Raw genomic sequence first — 15,150 nt, 5'->3', positions numbered from 1 at the left:
ATTTTGGGGGCAGTTTTTCTCATGGAATAATATTATAAATGGGATGGTAAGCAGACTGGTTCTTAGGGGAACAGCTCAACCATTGGCAAATGTACGATTCATATCTCAGACGTTTGGCTGAATAAAGTTACAAAGGAATTTTTAGATGTTAAATGGGGTTTGCACTTAATGTATTAATGATGTTGCTGTAAATTTATATTGATCATCTTATGAGAGAGAATTCAATAGAGGTGAATACATTGGAAAATATTAAAAAATGACAAAAGGCATCAGTAATATATTTTTTAATGACATTAGTGAGAAAGGTGGCTATTTCCTATATGGTATTACTATCACTACTACTAATTCATGATCTGCAGAGTTTTAAGTTCACAAAGCACTTTCATTACAACAACCATTTTGTAAATTACAGGTCCATATTCATTTTACCAATGAGGAAACTGAGACTCAGAGAAATTGTAACTCATCTCACATCACACAGAGAATGAGAGTCCTATCTGACTACTGACAATTTGAATTGAATTCAGAAGAATTGACTTCTGCCACAGTGGTTAGAGCACTGGCCCTGAAGTCGGGAAACACCAGAGTTCACATCTGGCCCAAGATACTTACTAGCAGTTTAACCTTGGGCATGCCACTTAGCTTCCTTTGCCTCATTTGTAAAACAGGGATAATATTAACACAACTTCCAAAAAAAAAGTTGTTGAGTTGTTGTTGAGGATAAAGTAAATTATGATATTTATAATGCACTTTTCAAACCTCAAAGCCTTATGTAAATGCTAGCTGTTATTAGCATTATAAATCCAATGTATTTTGAACTGGGCCATCACTCTAAATTTCATTATATTCCTTGTCAGCTCACATTATTCTTTCTTTCCTAATCATGCAGGTAGAAGGCTATGCTGTGACCTGTGAGTGTTCTCCGGATGGGGCAGTTTTAGTGTCTGGCAGTGCTGATGGCAATGTCTTTTTCTACAATTATTATAACTCAAAGATCATTTGTTCTTTTTCTGCACATAGTCATCCATGTGTTGGCGCTACATTTCACCCAGTTCTTCCCTCTGTTCTCGCAACATGTGACTGGAGTGGGAAGATTAAAGTCTGGCAGTAAAGTGATATCTTTGTGTGTGTGTGTGATTTTTTTTTTTTTTTTAAAAGCTGGTCAAGTTTCTGGGGGCTGTGGAACACTGTGGTTATCTCATGGGAATGTTACAGTATTATGAGGTTTTTATTTTTTTCTTTTTGAATAATTAATGAGTAAATATTTGTTGGAGTCAGAAGATATGGGCTGAATTTCAATTGTTCCATTTACTAGCCACAGACATTGGACAAGTCATTTGAGTTCAATTTAACTACCATCTGTTTTTAACACCTGATATGCAGGGTCCTGTTCTTGGTGCTGAGGAAAGAAAAAGGAAAATTGGCATCCTTTTTGTTCTCAAGGATTTTTTGTTCTTGTGAGAAGTACACAAATAGGATCAAATAAGGGAAAAGAGGGCTTTTCTGGTAAAGGGAAACAAGTTGTACAGGAGAGAAGATGAAAGGTGTTGTGTTTTATTTTGTGGGGGGAGGACAACTAAGAATGGCATGATAAGGGGCCATTAGGTGGTGCAATGGATAGAGCACCAGTCCTGAAGTCAGGAGGACCTGGGTTCAAATCTGGCCTCAGATACTTAACACGTCCTAGCTGGGTGATCCTGGGCAAGTCACTTAACCCTAATTGTCTTAACCAAAAAGAAAAAAAATAATGATATGCTATAGAATGTCCTAGAGTACATTCTGGACTTTAATTTCTTAATTTGTAAAATGGAGATCTTTATAATTATATTACCTGTCTGATGAGGTTGTTGTATATAAAGTCTTCTATGAATGATGGAAATGCAAGTTAGAACTATTATTATTATAAGAGTGTTTTAGTCAGCAAATAATGAGGCAGGAAAGGAAAAACCTCCAGTTAAAGTGGTATTATGGGAAGAGTCCTGGATATGAGATTTAGTGGACTTCTTATCTAGTCCTGACTGTGCTATTATTTTATGAGCTTAATTATTATTCTTTCTTTAATTATTATTTACAATTCATTAAACATTTCTGGGTTTTATATTTTTTACAATATGATCTGGTTGAGATATGCCTTCAGAGAAGAGTCATGAAAATGTACCTCCTTCTTTTCTTTGCCAAGGTAGGGGACCATGCGTAATAACTAACCATTTGGATGTAAGCTCCTTGGGAGTAGTGATTATTTCATTATTTTTGTTCCTCTAGTACCTAGTTTGGGGCTTATTTATTGATTGATTGGGGACATATCACATATAATGTTAGAAATGGTTGGTGTATTGACTGGCTGATTTTATTGAATTATTTTTAGTTTGTTACATGGAATGACCACTGAGTTAGTAGAGTAGGTAGAGGAATATATTTAAAAATAAAAATGATGCAAAACAAAAGATATTAAAAATAATTTAAAACTCTACACCCTCAAAATTAATGTTAAAGAAAAAAAGGAAATAAAGACTTTTTTTTAAAATGAAAAGATTGGCCTCTCTAAACTTGGGGACATAACTACCTCACTGAGCTGATTTCAGTCACAACTATATGTGTTTTGGGCAGTCATCAAAAGATCTCAATTTGAGTAAATTCTTTTTATATCACTCTTTACATCACTAAGTACTTTCATATCCAACATCTCATTTGGCTATTCATTAGTTCTACGAGGCTAAAAAGGAAGGGTCATTTTCCTTATTATTATTTTTTTTTAGATAAAGAAACTAAGGCTTGGACACATGCAATAAGTGGAGCAGACTACATCAGGAAGTGTTGCATTCTCTCTAACTGGAAGTCTTCAAGAAGATTCATTGATAACTAATTGTTGGAGGTGTTGTTGAGGGGGTTTGTGATTCAGACAAAATTGCATCTAGATGTCTTTTGAAATGTCTCCCAGCTTTGAAATTTTATGATTTTCAATGACTTGTCCATGATCACATGTAGTAAAATCAATATTTGAACCTGGATTTTCTAATACCTCATCTATTAATTCTTGCCATTGACCTTACCTCCTCTCTTCTCTCCTTTTCTCTGCCCCTCTCCATCTAACCTATACTATCCATACTGTCTCTCAAATACAGCATGATGGAATTTAGATCTAGAAGGAACCTAAAAAATTATCTAATCTCATTTTATATAGAATGAATTGAAGGCCCAGGTTAGGTGACTTGTCCAAAGTCATTTGAATGGCAAGTTGTAGAGTTAGGATTCAATTCCAGGTTAACTTCAAATCCAAGCTTTTTTCTATTGTACTAGTGATGCAAATAAAAGCGTAGGTTAACAACACATATAAATGTACTCAGGGATTTAGGGGAAAAAAGTCTGTCAAAAATTTTCTTTATATAGTAAGGATATGATAAGGCAATTGAAAGTCTTTCTTCTCTTAATTTGGGACTTCTAAATGATCTTTCTGTCTCCAGTCTCTCCCCTTTCCAATTTATACTCCCCATAGTTACCAAAGTGACATTCCTATGGACTGACCATGACACTCTTCTTTCATGAAGCATCAGAGGCTTCTTGTTGCCTCTAAGATAAAATATAGGTTTATCTGTTTGGCATTTAAAGCCCTTTTCAGTCAAGCTACAGTCTAAATTTCCAGATTTAGTTCACATTTTCTCCTCATCATTATATATGACACATTCCAGGAAAACTATTCTAATTGTTCCCCTACTACTTTTATTGAAGATCTTTCCTTTTTTTCCCCCAATTGTTAGTGTTCTCTTCTTACTTCCCCTGCCCTAGTGCTCTTCTCTCTACATTATTTTGTGAGGGTTTTTTGTGTTTAAGTACCTGAGTATATCTTTGTTTTTGTATCGCTAGCCTCTAGTACAGAAACTAGAATGTAAGAAGTGCTTAATAAATGTTTGTTAACTTGAATTCAATTTCTGTCTGATGAAATCTTTCTCTTTCTTCAAAGGACTTTTCAAGAACTAACACTTTCCTGATCCTACCCCAGACAACCCTGTTTTCCTCACATTTTCTTAAAGTGCTTTGTATAGTTCTTTGCTTTGTATTATCACAGCTTATATCAGACTTAGTTGTGTACATCTCCTTTAACCTCTTTTTCCTAAACATGCAGCACAATGCAAGGCACATAGTAGGCATGTAATCAATGTTTGTTGAATTGAATAATTGACTCTGACTCTGAGTCTGAGTCTGACTCTGGGTCAAAAGATAACATTCATCAAGAAGAAAACTCTGTTTGTCTTTACCAGAGCAATGTCTGCCCAGGGGGCAGTGGTACCATTACTGATGGGAAATGCCTATAATTGAAAGTTGTGCTGAAGGCATTAACCTTCTTTCCTCTTATGTCTGTTTGAGTTTTGTGGCCTGTCACGATTGTGGGAGACTTGCCATCACCTGCAAAAATTTTCCTTAGCTGCTCGCTACCTCTGGGGAACCCCATACCACTCAATAGGAAATGCTTTGTCATTTTTTGGGACATTTTCCATGTGATTGTTGGTTGACATTACAATTGCCATGAGTAGTATTCATTCCTTCATTCTTTCATTTATCCATCATTCATTCCTTCATTTAAGTATCTCATCATTGAAACTGTAGAGAGGATTATTATTCAGGGAAAGATTGGATTAAATGTTCTCTGAGGTTCTTTCTAGTCATTAGATTCTTTGATTAAAAAAAAAGACAAAGACCCAAATTAATTATTAGGTGGCTATTTCCTAAAAGTAATAATTTCCTAATTGGTGTTCCTACCTCGAATTTGATTCATAGAATCACAGTTTTAGAGTTGAAAGCAACCTGCTCAAATATATACTTGGAAAAAAAATAGAATCCTTTCTATAACAATCTACAAGTAGCCATCTAGTCTTTGCTTTAAGACATCTAGGGGAAATCACTGCCTCCCAAGGCTCCCATTCTACTTCTGGATAACAAATTAATAGGGATTTTTTTCTTAAATCTAAATTTGTGTGACCTTGGACAAATTACTTTCCTTCTCTAAATCCCACTTTCCTCTTCTTTCTTTAAAATGAACTAAATGATCTCTAATATTCTTCCAGCCCTAACAAGTCTGGAGAGGCTTCACAGTGTAGGAAAAGAACATCACATTTGGAGTCTGAAGACCTAGGGTCAAATCCCAACTCTGATGTTTATTACCTGCCCCACATGACTTTTCTGGGTCTTAAGCCTCTTCATTCATTAAAAAAAAAAAAGAATTGGCCAAAATGATTTTTAAGATTCCCCTTCCCCCTTTAAAAACTTTAACTAGAATTCTAAGAGTGTAGATTCACATTGAAATGCACATAGTGTGTAAAATGCTTCTATCTTGTCATTTCTCATACCTCCTCCTTTCCTCTCCCCTTTAATTCTGGAGAGCAAACATTGAAGTTAAATGGGATGATTGGATGCCTGAGATATGTTCTGAGCAGCTTGCTATTAACATAGACAGGAGGTTTGCATAGCCAACAGCCCTCAGTTTTAGGGACCTAATGTGTGGATGTAGAAAGATAATGAGCTCTTCTATTTTTAGCTGCTAAGAGCTACTGAATGGGCAAAAATAAGAATAATAAATCACATCAAACCCCGCCAAAAAAAGAGAGATATCCACAATTTAGGATCTTAAGATACTAGGGATCTACATGCCTTAAGGCAATAGCAATCTAACATCCTCAATTCCAGAGGAAGCTGATATGCAGATCCTATTTTTGAGAGAGCTGTTATGTTTAGGAGATTGATGTACACTTTCTCAAATATAACACATCTGCAGCCTACTATTTCCCTTTTTGTTGGCAAGGCATTTAGAGTTGGGCTTTTATAAAATCTCCTTGGGGCCAGCCTTCAGAATATTCTTTTCTTACTCCCTTTCCACTTCCTTTCTTCCTTTCCCTCCATGTCTTGTGCCCCTCTCCTCCTCCCCCAATGAGTCTAACTTTCTGTAATTAAAATGAATAACTGGACAATACTTCCTCCACATACTTATCTTTATTGAGACACAGCCACAGAGCCAACTCTGAACCACATAATTAACCAAAAAAGATCTTTAGAATAAAGGATATCATAGCTGAAAGAGGTATTTGAATTATAAAAATCTATTTACATATAGAATTGTGAAATTATTTGTGCTATATTTAGCTTATATAAAAGTTATAAAATTCTGAACTAATGTTAAGAATTAGGTGGGACTTTAGAGAACATCTATCCTCCACCCCACCCCACCCATTTTCAGGGAAAACAACTTGCCTAGGACAAAGCAGGCAGTTAGTGACACAACTAAGAATAAACACTAACTCTCTTGATTCTTAGACTCCCATCCCTGTGACCTCTGGGACTCTGGGACTAATCTGATGGTGAATTTTTTACTTGTCCTCTTTGTTTATACATTCTGGTTACAGGCCCAATAAGGCACTTTCTAGCCTTCTTCATGATGTGAAGGTGTGATGAGCTCTCCCCTCTCCTCCTCCTCAAATGTGCAGTCTACCCCTATTAGAATGTAAGCTCTTTGAGGGCAGGGATTAACTAGTTTGTATTATATCCCCAGGGCATTTGATAAGCACCTTTAAAAAAACAAAACAAAAAACTCTCACTCAGACCTAGTCAGTCTATCTAGGACTCTTTCCATCATGCTGCAATATTTGACTTGGGTTGGGGGGAGGGAGGAGGTTAATGAAGCCACAAGATCTGTCTCCAAGGAACTCAACAGCCTTCTTTGATATGGAATCTCTATAGCACTGACATTTCCCTGCCATAGTCATCCATTCATTTGTTGAACAAACAATTCTTCAGCACCTGAGCCAGCCCTTGTACTTAGAGTTGTGAGGGATAAAGAAGTCCTTGTTCTTAAGAAATATATAATTGAAAAAATGAAATATGCTTTTCTTTGAAACTCCAAAAGATTCATAAGTGTGGGCTTTTCCTTCGTGCAACCTCAACTTTATGAGTTGCTGTTGTCAAAGAAACCCATCTCTAAGGTGATGAACTTTCCCCTAATGTTTTGCCAGGCCTATGCTTAAAGGCTTTCTCAACTTGGGAGTATTTGCTTTGACCTTATCCTCCACTGGTTTAGTCTTTAAGAACAGGGCCTTCTCTGTGCTAGGATAAAGCATCCGAGAAAGTATTGACAACAAAGTACTATATGTTAAGTGCATTGTAAAAGACAGAAAATGAATGCCTGTGGAGTCCCCACAGAGCCTTCAAAGGTGAAGGGACCTTAGAGGCCAACCAGTAGAGTCATAAGAGGAGTCCCCTCTCCAATATATCTGACAGGTAGTCCCTTCTACCTCTGCCTCTGTGACAACTCCAAGTTGTCTATCATCTGAGGCAACCCATTTTCACTTTGACTCCATTTGTTAAAATGGGAACTGTACATTTCTACTGGGTTTACTATGAATAATTTATGAATTAAATTATAATGAAAATAGCACTAAAATGAACACTTAATTTAGAATTAAATTAGAAAATTTAGAGAATTAAAATAATTTAGTGAATTTAAAAGTGCACTTAATTAGTCCATATATGACCTGGATTTTAGTTCCTTCCTATTCTGACATTCAGCATTCTATGAAGCCATGAAGTATTTGATTCCATTCAGCAAATTCTTAATTGCATTCTGAGTGCTGGAGTAGGGGAAGCTTACCAAAGAAAATGGTCCCTGGCTGCATGGAGCTGAGGCTAGTGATCTGTCTTCATATGTGCAGCATGAGTCTGCCTTACCTGATCATAGCTTTTCATGCTTGAGGCTGTCTGCACAGAGTTTGGGAATATAAAGATGACATAGTCCCTGCCACCAAGGATTTTCAGAGTTGGATTTTTTGAATGCCTCTTCCCAGAGCAAAAAGATAGGGTACTATTGTTTTTCTATTCATAATGGCTAGAAGGTCACCTCTGACTCCAAAATAAATATTTCTGGAATGTTTCTTTAACCCCTACTTTCTTCCTGATACTGAGCTTAGCTCTGAGAGGGAGGGAAGTCCCAGAATTCACAATTTAGTTTAAAAAAAAAAAAAAAAAAGGAAGACAGGTAAGTTAGCTTAATATTTTGGATAGAAAGCTGGCCTTCTAGCCAGAAATACTTAAGTTTTGATACATACTGGCAAATTACTGAACCTTCCAGGGTTCTAGGAAATTCTGAAACTAAAAGTTGTAGCATGCAGCAAACAAAGGAGAGTTTCCTAAAGCAACCACATTACAAGTCTAGTCCCTGTTTTTAAGATAAGATTCTGAACTGAATAAATATAACTTGAGAAAAGAGTCAGTGACCTTTGTGGTCCAAGGAAAAAACGGTCATTTATTATGATTTAGTGGGATTCCTAGAGGAAGCTACTTTTGATTAAAAAAAAAATTTTTTTTTCCTATGTGAGGCAATTGAGGTTAAGTGACTTCTGGTCATACAACTAGAAGTGTTAAGTACCTGAGGCTAAATTTGAACTCAGGTTCTTCTGACCCTAAGACCAGTACAGTGGACAGAGCACTGCTCTATTCACTGCACCATCTAGCTACCCCAAGGAAGCTACTTTGGAACAGGGTTTTGAAGAATGGGCATATGGAAGAGGCTAAGGGGAGACTTTCAACACTCAGAGAACAGTATGAACAAAAATGAGGTGGGAAAGGATGCTCAGTGTATGCGTGCTTCATACTCATCACTGCTCTATAAGGATGGTAGGTTCACCAGCATTTTGAGGATTTTCTATCTTTCTTCAAACAATTGGGGCCAATTTCCTACAAGAGGCCTTTCTGACACCACCTTCTCCCACATATACTTCCCTCAATTATTAGTACTCTGTTTCTTGAAACTATTTTCTGTTTATCTATACCTTGCTTATAACCCCTGTAAAATGTAATTCTACACATGCAAAACACATACAAATAAAACACAAAGTAATTTTGGAAGAGAAGGTACTTGAGGACACTGGGAAAGGACCTCTTGAAGTATGTGGTGCTTGCACTGAGTGTTAAAGAAAGCCAGATTCCAGAAAATAGAAGAATGAAAGGAAGACATTCCAAGCATGGAACACAGCCATTGTAGAGGCATGGAGATGGGAAATGAAGTATCATTTTTGAGAAAAAGCAAGCCAGACAATATAGCTGGACCAAGAATAATGTGTAAATAACTGGAAAGGGAAGGAGGGGCCAGCTTGGGAAGAGCTTTTTAAAAATGTCAAACAAAAGAATATGTACATTTATCTCAGAAGTACAGGGAGCAACTGAAATTTATTGATTGAGCCTCAGTTTCTTCATCTGTGAAATAGAGAAACAAAGCTAAAAATAAAATTATCTTTCTCTAAGAGTTTACATTTTATAGAGATTATATTTTTTCTTTCTTTTTTTTTTTCTTGTCAAGCTTCCCTGTCCTGGAGATGGCTACCATTAGGCACACCCACACACATATGTATACATATATACATATACATATAAAATATATAAATTAAATATATTTATATTAATATAAAATAATTCTTCTCATACTTTGCTGATTTTCTCTGATCTCCCATTGCCACTCCAATATCTCTGCTTCTTGAACCATACTTTGTATGTTTCTATTTGTTATATAATGCATGATCCTTGTGAAGTATAAGATTCATTGTCTCATTGATTACATTTGTATTTTCAGAATCCATCACAGTGGCCAGTGCTTAATAACTGCTTTTATTAATTGAACTGGATTGAATTCTTGCCTTCACAAACTGTAGTAGCAAAGTACATTCTGTGTTGTAAAGATAATAAAAAGCAACAGGCAGATAGAAGTACAGGATTTAGAGTTGAAAGGAGCTTTAGATAGAATCATCAACAATGCTCTTACAGGTTTTTCTTTTTATTCTTTGATAAAGGAATTGTCTTCAACTCTTCATGACACCATTTGTGGTTTTCTTAGCAACGCTACTGGAATGGTTTGCCATTTTCTTCTCCAGCTCATTTTACGGTTGAGGAAACTGAGATAAATAGGATTAAGTGACTTGCCCAGGGTCACACAACTTGTAGGTTGTCTGAGGCTAGATTTGAACTCAGGAAGATGAGTCTTTCTGACTCTAGGCTTGATACTCTATAGTTTTGCCACTTAGTTGTTCCTTAGAATTTGAAAAAGGATTTTAGAATTGGGAGCAACCTTGGTGATTGAGTCCAATCTCCACATGGGAAAACTATGGCCTATAGAGGGGAAAAGTCTTGCCAGTTGAGCCTTGTGGGGGCAGAAATAGTATTAAATTCTGAAAGCAACTTCCCTCATTGATACATATGACAACTCATGACAGGACATTTCGGAACAAGTCTGAGTGAAGCCCCAAGTACTACTGCCCACCTTATGTGACTTCTCTTTGGTAAGAACTATAGACAAAAGTACAAAGATGGGTGAAGTAAGGAAATTTAAGGCCAAATGAGATGGCATCAATGGTCAGCAATAACCCTGAGCCTACTATTTTTTGGGATGAGAGACATTGTCATTCTCATCACTGAGGACTTGAGATTCATATACAAACACAGCACAGCACAGACACACATACAATTCCTTGTCCCAACAAAGTCAGGACATATACTTGCATTCATACTTTGCAAGCTGGCTTGAAGGAGGATATCCTCTGGGCCAAAGCTTCTCTCCAAAACTAGGAATTTGCATCAAGAGAGCTAGCATGTTGCCCCTTCTGCAAGTAAGATTTGAAGTTAGTGGATGGACTTCGATTCAACTCCTGTCCATTCAACTTACAACCTGTGTGACCTTAGATTTTAATGTCTTCATTTATAAAATGAGAAAGTGATATGATGATCTAGGTGACCTTTAGGGTTTTTTCAATTATAAATCTCATCCATACTTGGATTAATTTAGGTTAGATTCAAGAAATAATTCCTCAAGTTTTCCCTTGAGTACTTTGTCTGGATCTCTTCTTTACCTTAGTCACACCGTCAATCTTGTATCACAGTTATTTGTATAAATACATCTTATTCTTCACTAGATTTAAACTCGACTATAATTTTTCAGTCTTTAGATCTTCAATGCTGAATTTGACCTACAATGGCATCTGGTAAATTGAATTGAATTGGTAGAAAAAATTGGTATCTCTGGGCTGGGTTATTAATAAGTTAGGGAATAAACCTTCCAGCAAGACAAATATATAAAGGGTCCACAGGAAAAGAAAAGGCTACTGTGCCCAGTTTGAAGAGAAGGAATATATAACATCATAAGAGATTCCCTCTTTTTTTAAACCCACAGGGAATCACAAAGTGGTCCCAGGTAGATGTGATTTCATGACATGGACTCTAATCACAGGTCCTGGAGTTTGGTTCATGAGTTGTAACATATTCCTATGGGGCTGTGTTGTATTAACTTTTATCTCTAGAGCAAGTATATTATCTAGATCACAGTAACATTTAATAGAATTGAATTTTTTTCTCTGTCTCTATCCTAATCAAGCAAAATCCATTTTTTCATTCTGATAAGTCAACACAGAAATTAGAGAATTTTAAAGCTGGAAAAAGACCTGTAAGGTCTACTAGTCCAAACTGAATTTTATCTGTAAACAGACACTAGTCCAACCTGAATTTTGTCTGTCACCCTCAACAAATAGTGATTCATCCTTTACTTGAATACCTCCAATGATGGGAAACTTATTATCTCCCAAAGTAATGCTCTATAAGTACTTAAAACTTGCATATATGACCATATGTAAGTCATACCAAATTTAAATTCAAATTACATATATGTTTATTTTGCATCTGTAATGCAAACCACTTGCACTAGACATTAGGGGAAAAAAATAAAAGAATGGCAGTCCATGTTCTCTATTTTCCAAACTACTGGATGAATGACAATGGCATGTACATAGATAAGTAAAATACAGGGTAGAATATCATTCAGTTAGGTTCAACAAACATTTGTTAATGTGTATTAAATGCAAGCTACTGTACTAGATTCTGAAGACACAGAGACAATAACAAAAACAGTCTCTTACCTCAAAGAATTTACATTCTAAACCTGTATTCAATTTCCTTTAAGATGGAGCTTCAGATATTTACACTACCTACTTCACAGGGGTGTTGTGAGGAAAGTACCTTGGAAGCCTTAAACTGGAATGGCGAGATATTATTATTAATGAGAATAATGGTGTCTTTTCTTTCACGGTCAGATAAAAAACAGAACACATACTTGCATACACCCAAGTTGCACACAATCATGCTACACACAAACACCATCTACAGCAAGACCTCAGTTGACCAGCACAGACATTCTGGATTTGGAGTCAGAGAACACAGTTCAAGCCCTGCTTCAGTCACATGTCACCTGTGCAAGTTCAAGACAAATCACTTATCTAAGAGAGACATCAAGGAGCTCTTCTTCAGCTCTTAATTTATGATGATACTATGACTGGGCTTGAAACCCAGCATATTACCTATGTCGATAGCAGGCAGTTCCAATCTCCCTAAACTTCAGTTTCCTGAAACATAAGATGAGGTTAATGGTATCTGTAACACTTCATAGATCATGAAAAGGTATCTGTAAGACACTTTGTAAACAATAAAATGTCAACTATCATTGTTGTTTAGTTGTTTTTCAGTTGTGTGAATCTTTTTGTGATCCTATTTGGGGTTTTCTTGGAAGAGATACTGGAGCAGTTTGCCATTTCCTTCTCTAGCTCATTTAAATATGAGGAAACTAAGGCAAACAGGATGAAGTGCTTACCTAACTGATAAAGGTCTGAAGCTGTATTTAAACTCAGACTTGGCATTCTCTCCATTGGACCACCTGGATGCCCTCTTTTTTATATAGCTATTATTATTGTTGTTGTTTAATATCTGTGGTATTTTAAGTAATTGTCTTCTTCATTTGGGCTCAGTTTCCTCATCAGTTAAATGAAAAATTTGGGCCAGGTGATAAGTTCCCTTCTAGGTCTAAATTTTAATTCTATGAATTTACCTGAGTAGGTCTTGAAACTAAAACACTTGAAAGCTGTTCTTACAAGCTTTGCTTTTAAGAGAAAGAGTTAAAAAAGAAAATCCAATTTATGAATTCAGGTCCTTTAGGCATCATACCAAATGGAGTCTCTTCAAAGCAGCCTGATCTAATAGACAATTCATTCTCAAGGGATGGTAAGAGTTCTACAAAAAGACTTCCATCTCTTCTGGTCCTCTAACACGATTGCATGAAACCACCCAAAACACCACAAACCATAATAAGGAATCCATCAGGGCACTTGCTGGCTTGAAAGCATTCCTGCCAAGCTGGAAAGCCCTTAAATAGCCTCAGCAATAATTTGGCTTCTAGAGACTAGACCAATTAAGCTCAGAGAGACTTACCACCAGGTCAGCCTTACAGCAATGAAATTTTTGGTCACATTGACTCATGAAGACCATCTCTTAAAGCTAGAGAAAAAGTACAGTCCCCATTAGTGGAAAAAAAAACTCATGCTGACCAAATCACAAACCCTCAGTATTAACATAGCATATTTATATATTATAGACAATAGTAATGTTTATTGCTAATGATACTATAAAGCAAGATTAAATAGTAAGTGCTAGAATCCATAGTTCAAGCAAAAATGCTACCTGATTTCTGAGCTGGGATAAGATACAAGTCACTGAATTTTCTCAGGTTTCTGACTTGTGAGATAATCTCTAAGCTGTAAATCTTACAATTCCATGATATATATATGACTTGAGCAAAGAGGATGTGCTTCCTGGGGAAAGTGTGATATGCTAAGGTAAGCATGAGGTTTGGGCATGGCAGACAAGAGTCAAAAGGCTTGATTTCAAGTCCCAGCTCTGCCATGAACTCTTTTGGAAGTCACTTGGTCTGTTTCATCATCTGAATAATACCTGCCCTGCTTTCCTCCCAGGATTTTAATAAGGATCAAATGGGATCATGTGTGTGGCAACTCCTAGAAATTACATTCAGCTTTAACAAATGTAAGGTATTATCATCCTTCAAGGCAGAGACTAGGACATATAAATACTCACTCTGTATTCTTTAAGGACCACTGTCTACAATAGGGTTTACTATGAAATTCATTGTCAGCAGTGTCTTCGGAACCCCCAGAAACCTGGATCACTAGGTTGGAGCCCGCCCAGGATCTTTATAAACCCAAATCAAATGCCACTATGGAGCCTTTAATGATAACTTGAAGTTACACAGGTGACATATGCATGTGCAGGATTTGAACTGGGTTCTCTGGCTCCAAATCCAGTGTCTATGCCTGTTAACTGAGATGGTCTTCCCCCTCAGTTCTCAATTAATACTTTATTTGCACCTAATATATTGACCAAACAACAGTATACCAAAACCTGGTGATTTTGTTTTATCTTGTCCATGAGGACAGGAACCATGAATAATCTAAACTTTGGAATTCCCCGGTGGCTGATATGGTGGTCTGCAAATTTTTTGTTATTCAATAGTTTCAACCATGCCCATCTCCAAACTCCATCTGGAGTTTTCTTGACCAAGACACTGGAGTGATTTGCCATTTCCTGTTCTAGCTCATTTTACAGATGAGGAAACTGAGAGAAATGGGCTTAAGCGATATGCTGAGGGTCATACAGTTAGTGTCTGAGGTCATAACTGAACTCAAAATGATGAGTTTTCCTGACTTTAGGACCAGTATTCTTTCTATCATAAAGCTTCTCAAATAATGGTCAACGTGATCATATGGGGTCATGTAACTGAATGTGGAAGTTGTGAAAACTTTGGCAACAGTTAAGTGTTTTGAATGCTCCACATTCTGCAGTATCAAATATTCTGCCAAGATTTACTTCTTTATGTAAAAATAAACAATCACATTCATCTTGTTAGTATGCAAATTTACTTTTGTGTTTAATAAATGGTAAAATTATATGTATAACAAAGAGTTGTTTTAAAACAAATTTCTTTATGATTTATTTTCAGTAAATGCTTGATTTGTATACCTATTTTATATACCTACACACTTGGGGTTGAAAAAAAATTTCTCAAGCAAAAAAGGATCACAAATGGAAAAAGTATGAAAAACCCAGATCTATTATAACATTTAGCTGCATATAGTAAATACTTAATAAACATCTGTAAAATGAACAAGTCTTTACCCTCTGTGTTCAGAATCCCCACCCCCAATCTGCCTTTGGGCTCAGTTTTCATTAGGAAGCAGTTTTCTTGCCTATCCCATCTAACATAGTGCTCTCTCTCTCTTCCTGTCAGAT

The 15,150-nt window shown here is 36.4% G+C and overlaps 1 protein-coding gene across 2 annotated transcripts in view; it reads left to right on the top strand.

The window, feature by feature from the left end:
- WDR25 (WD repeat domain 25) overlaps window positions 1-1,116 on the top strand; it is a 242,503-nt gene extending 241,387 nt beyond the window's left edge. For both annotated transcript variants that reach the window (XM_051978370.1, XM_051978371.1), the window contains one exon: window positions 890-1,116. In XM_051978370.1, the coding sequence (XP_051834330.1) occupies window positions 890-1,111 (222 nt within the window). In that variant the 3' untranslated portion in view covers window positions 1,112-1,116. The remainder of the gene's footprint in view (window positions 1-889) is intronic.
- Window positions 1,117-15,150: the final 14,034 nt, after the last annotated feature.

The sequence above is a fragment of the Antechinus flavipes genome, chromosome 2, assembly GCF_016432865.1.
Source record: "Antechinus flavipes isolate AdamAnt ecotype Samford, QLD, Australia chromosome 2, AdamAnt_v2, whole genome shotgun sequence".
Classification (NCBI taxonomy): Eukaryota; Metazoa; Chordata; class Mammalia; order Dasyuromorphia; family Dasyuridae; genus Antechinus; species Antechinus flavipes.
This window is presented reverse-complemented; position numbering and strand designations above follow the sequence as displayed.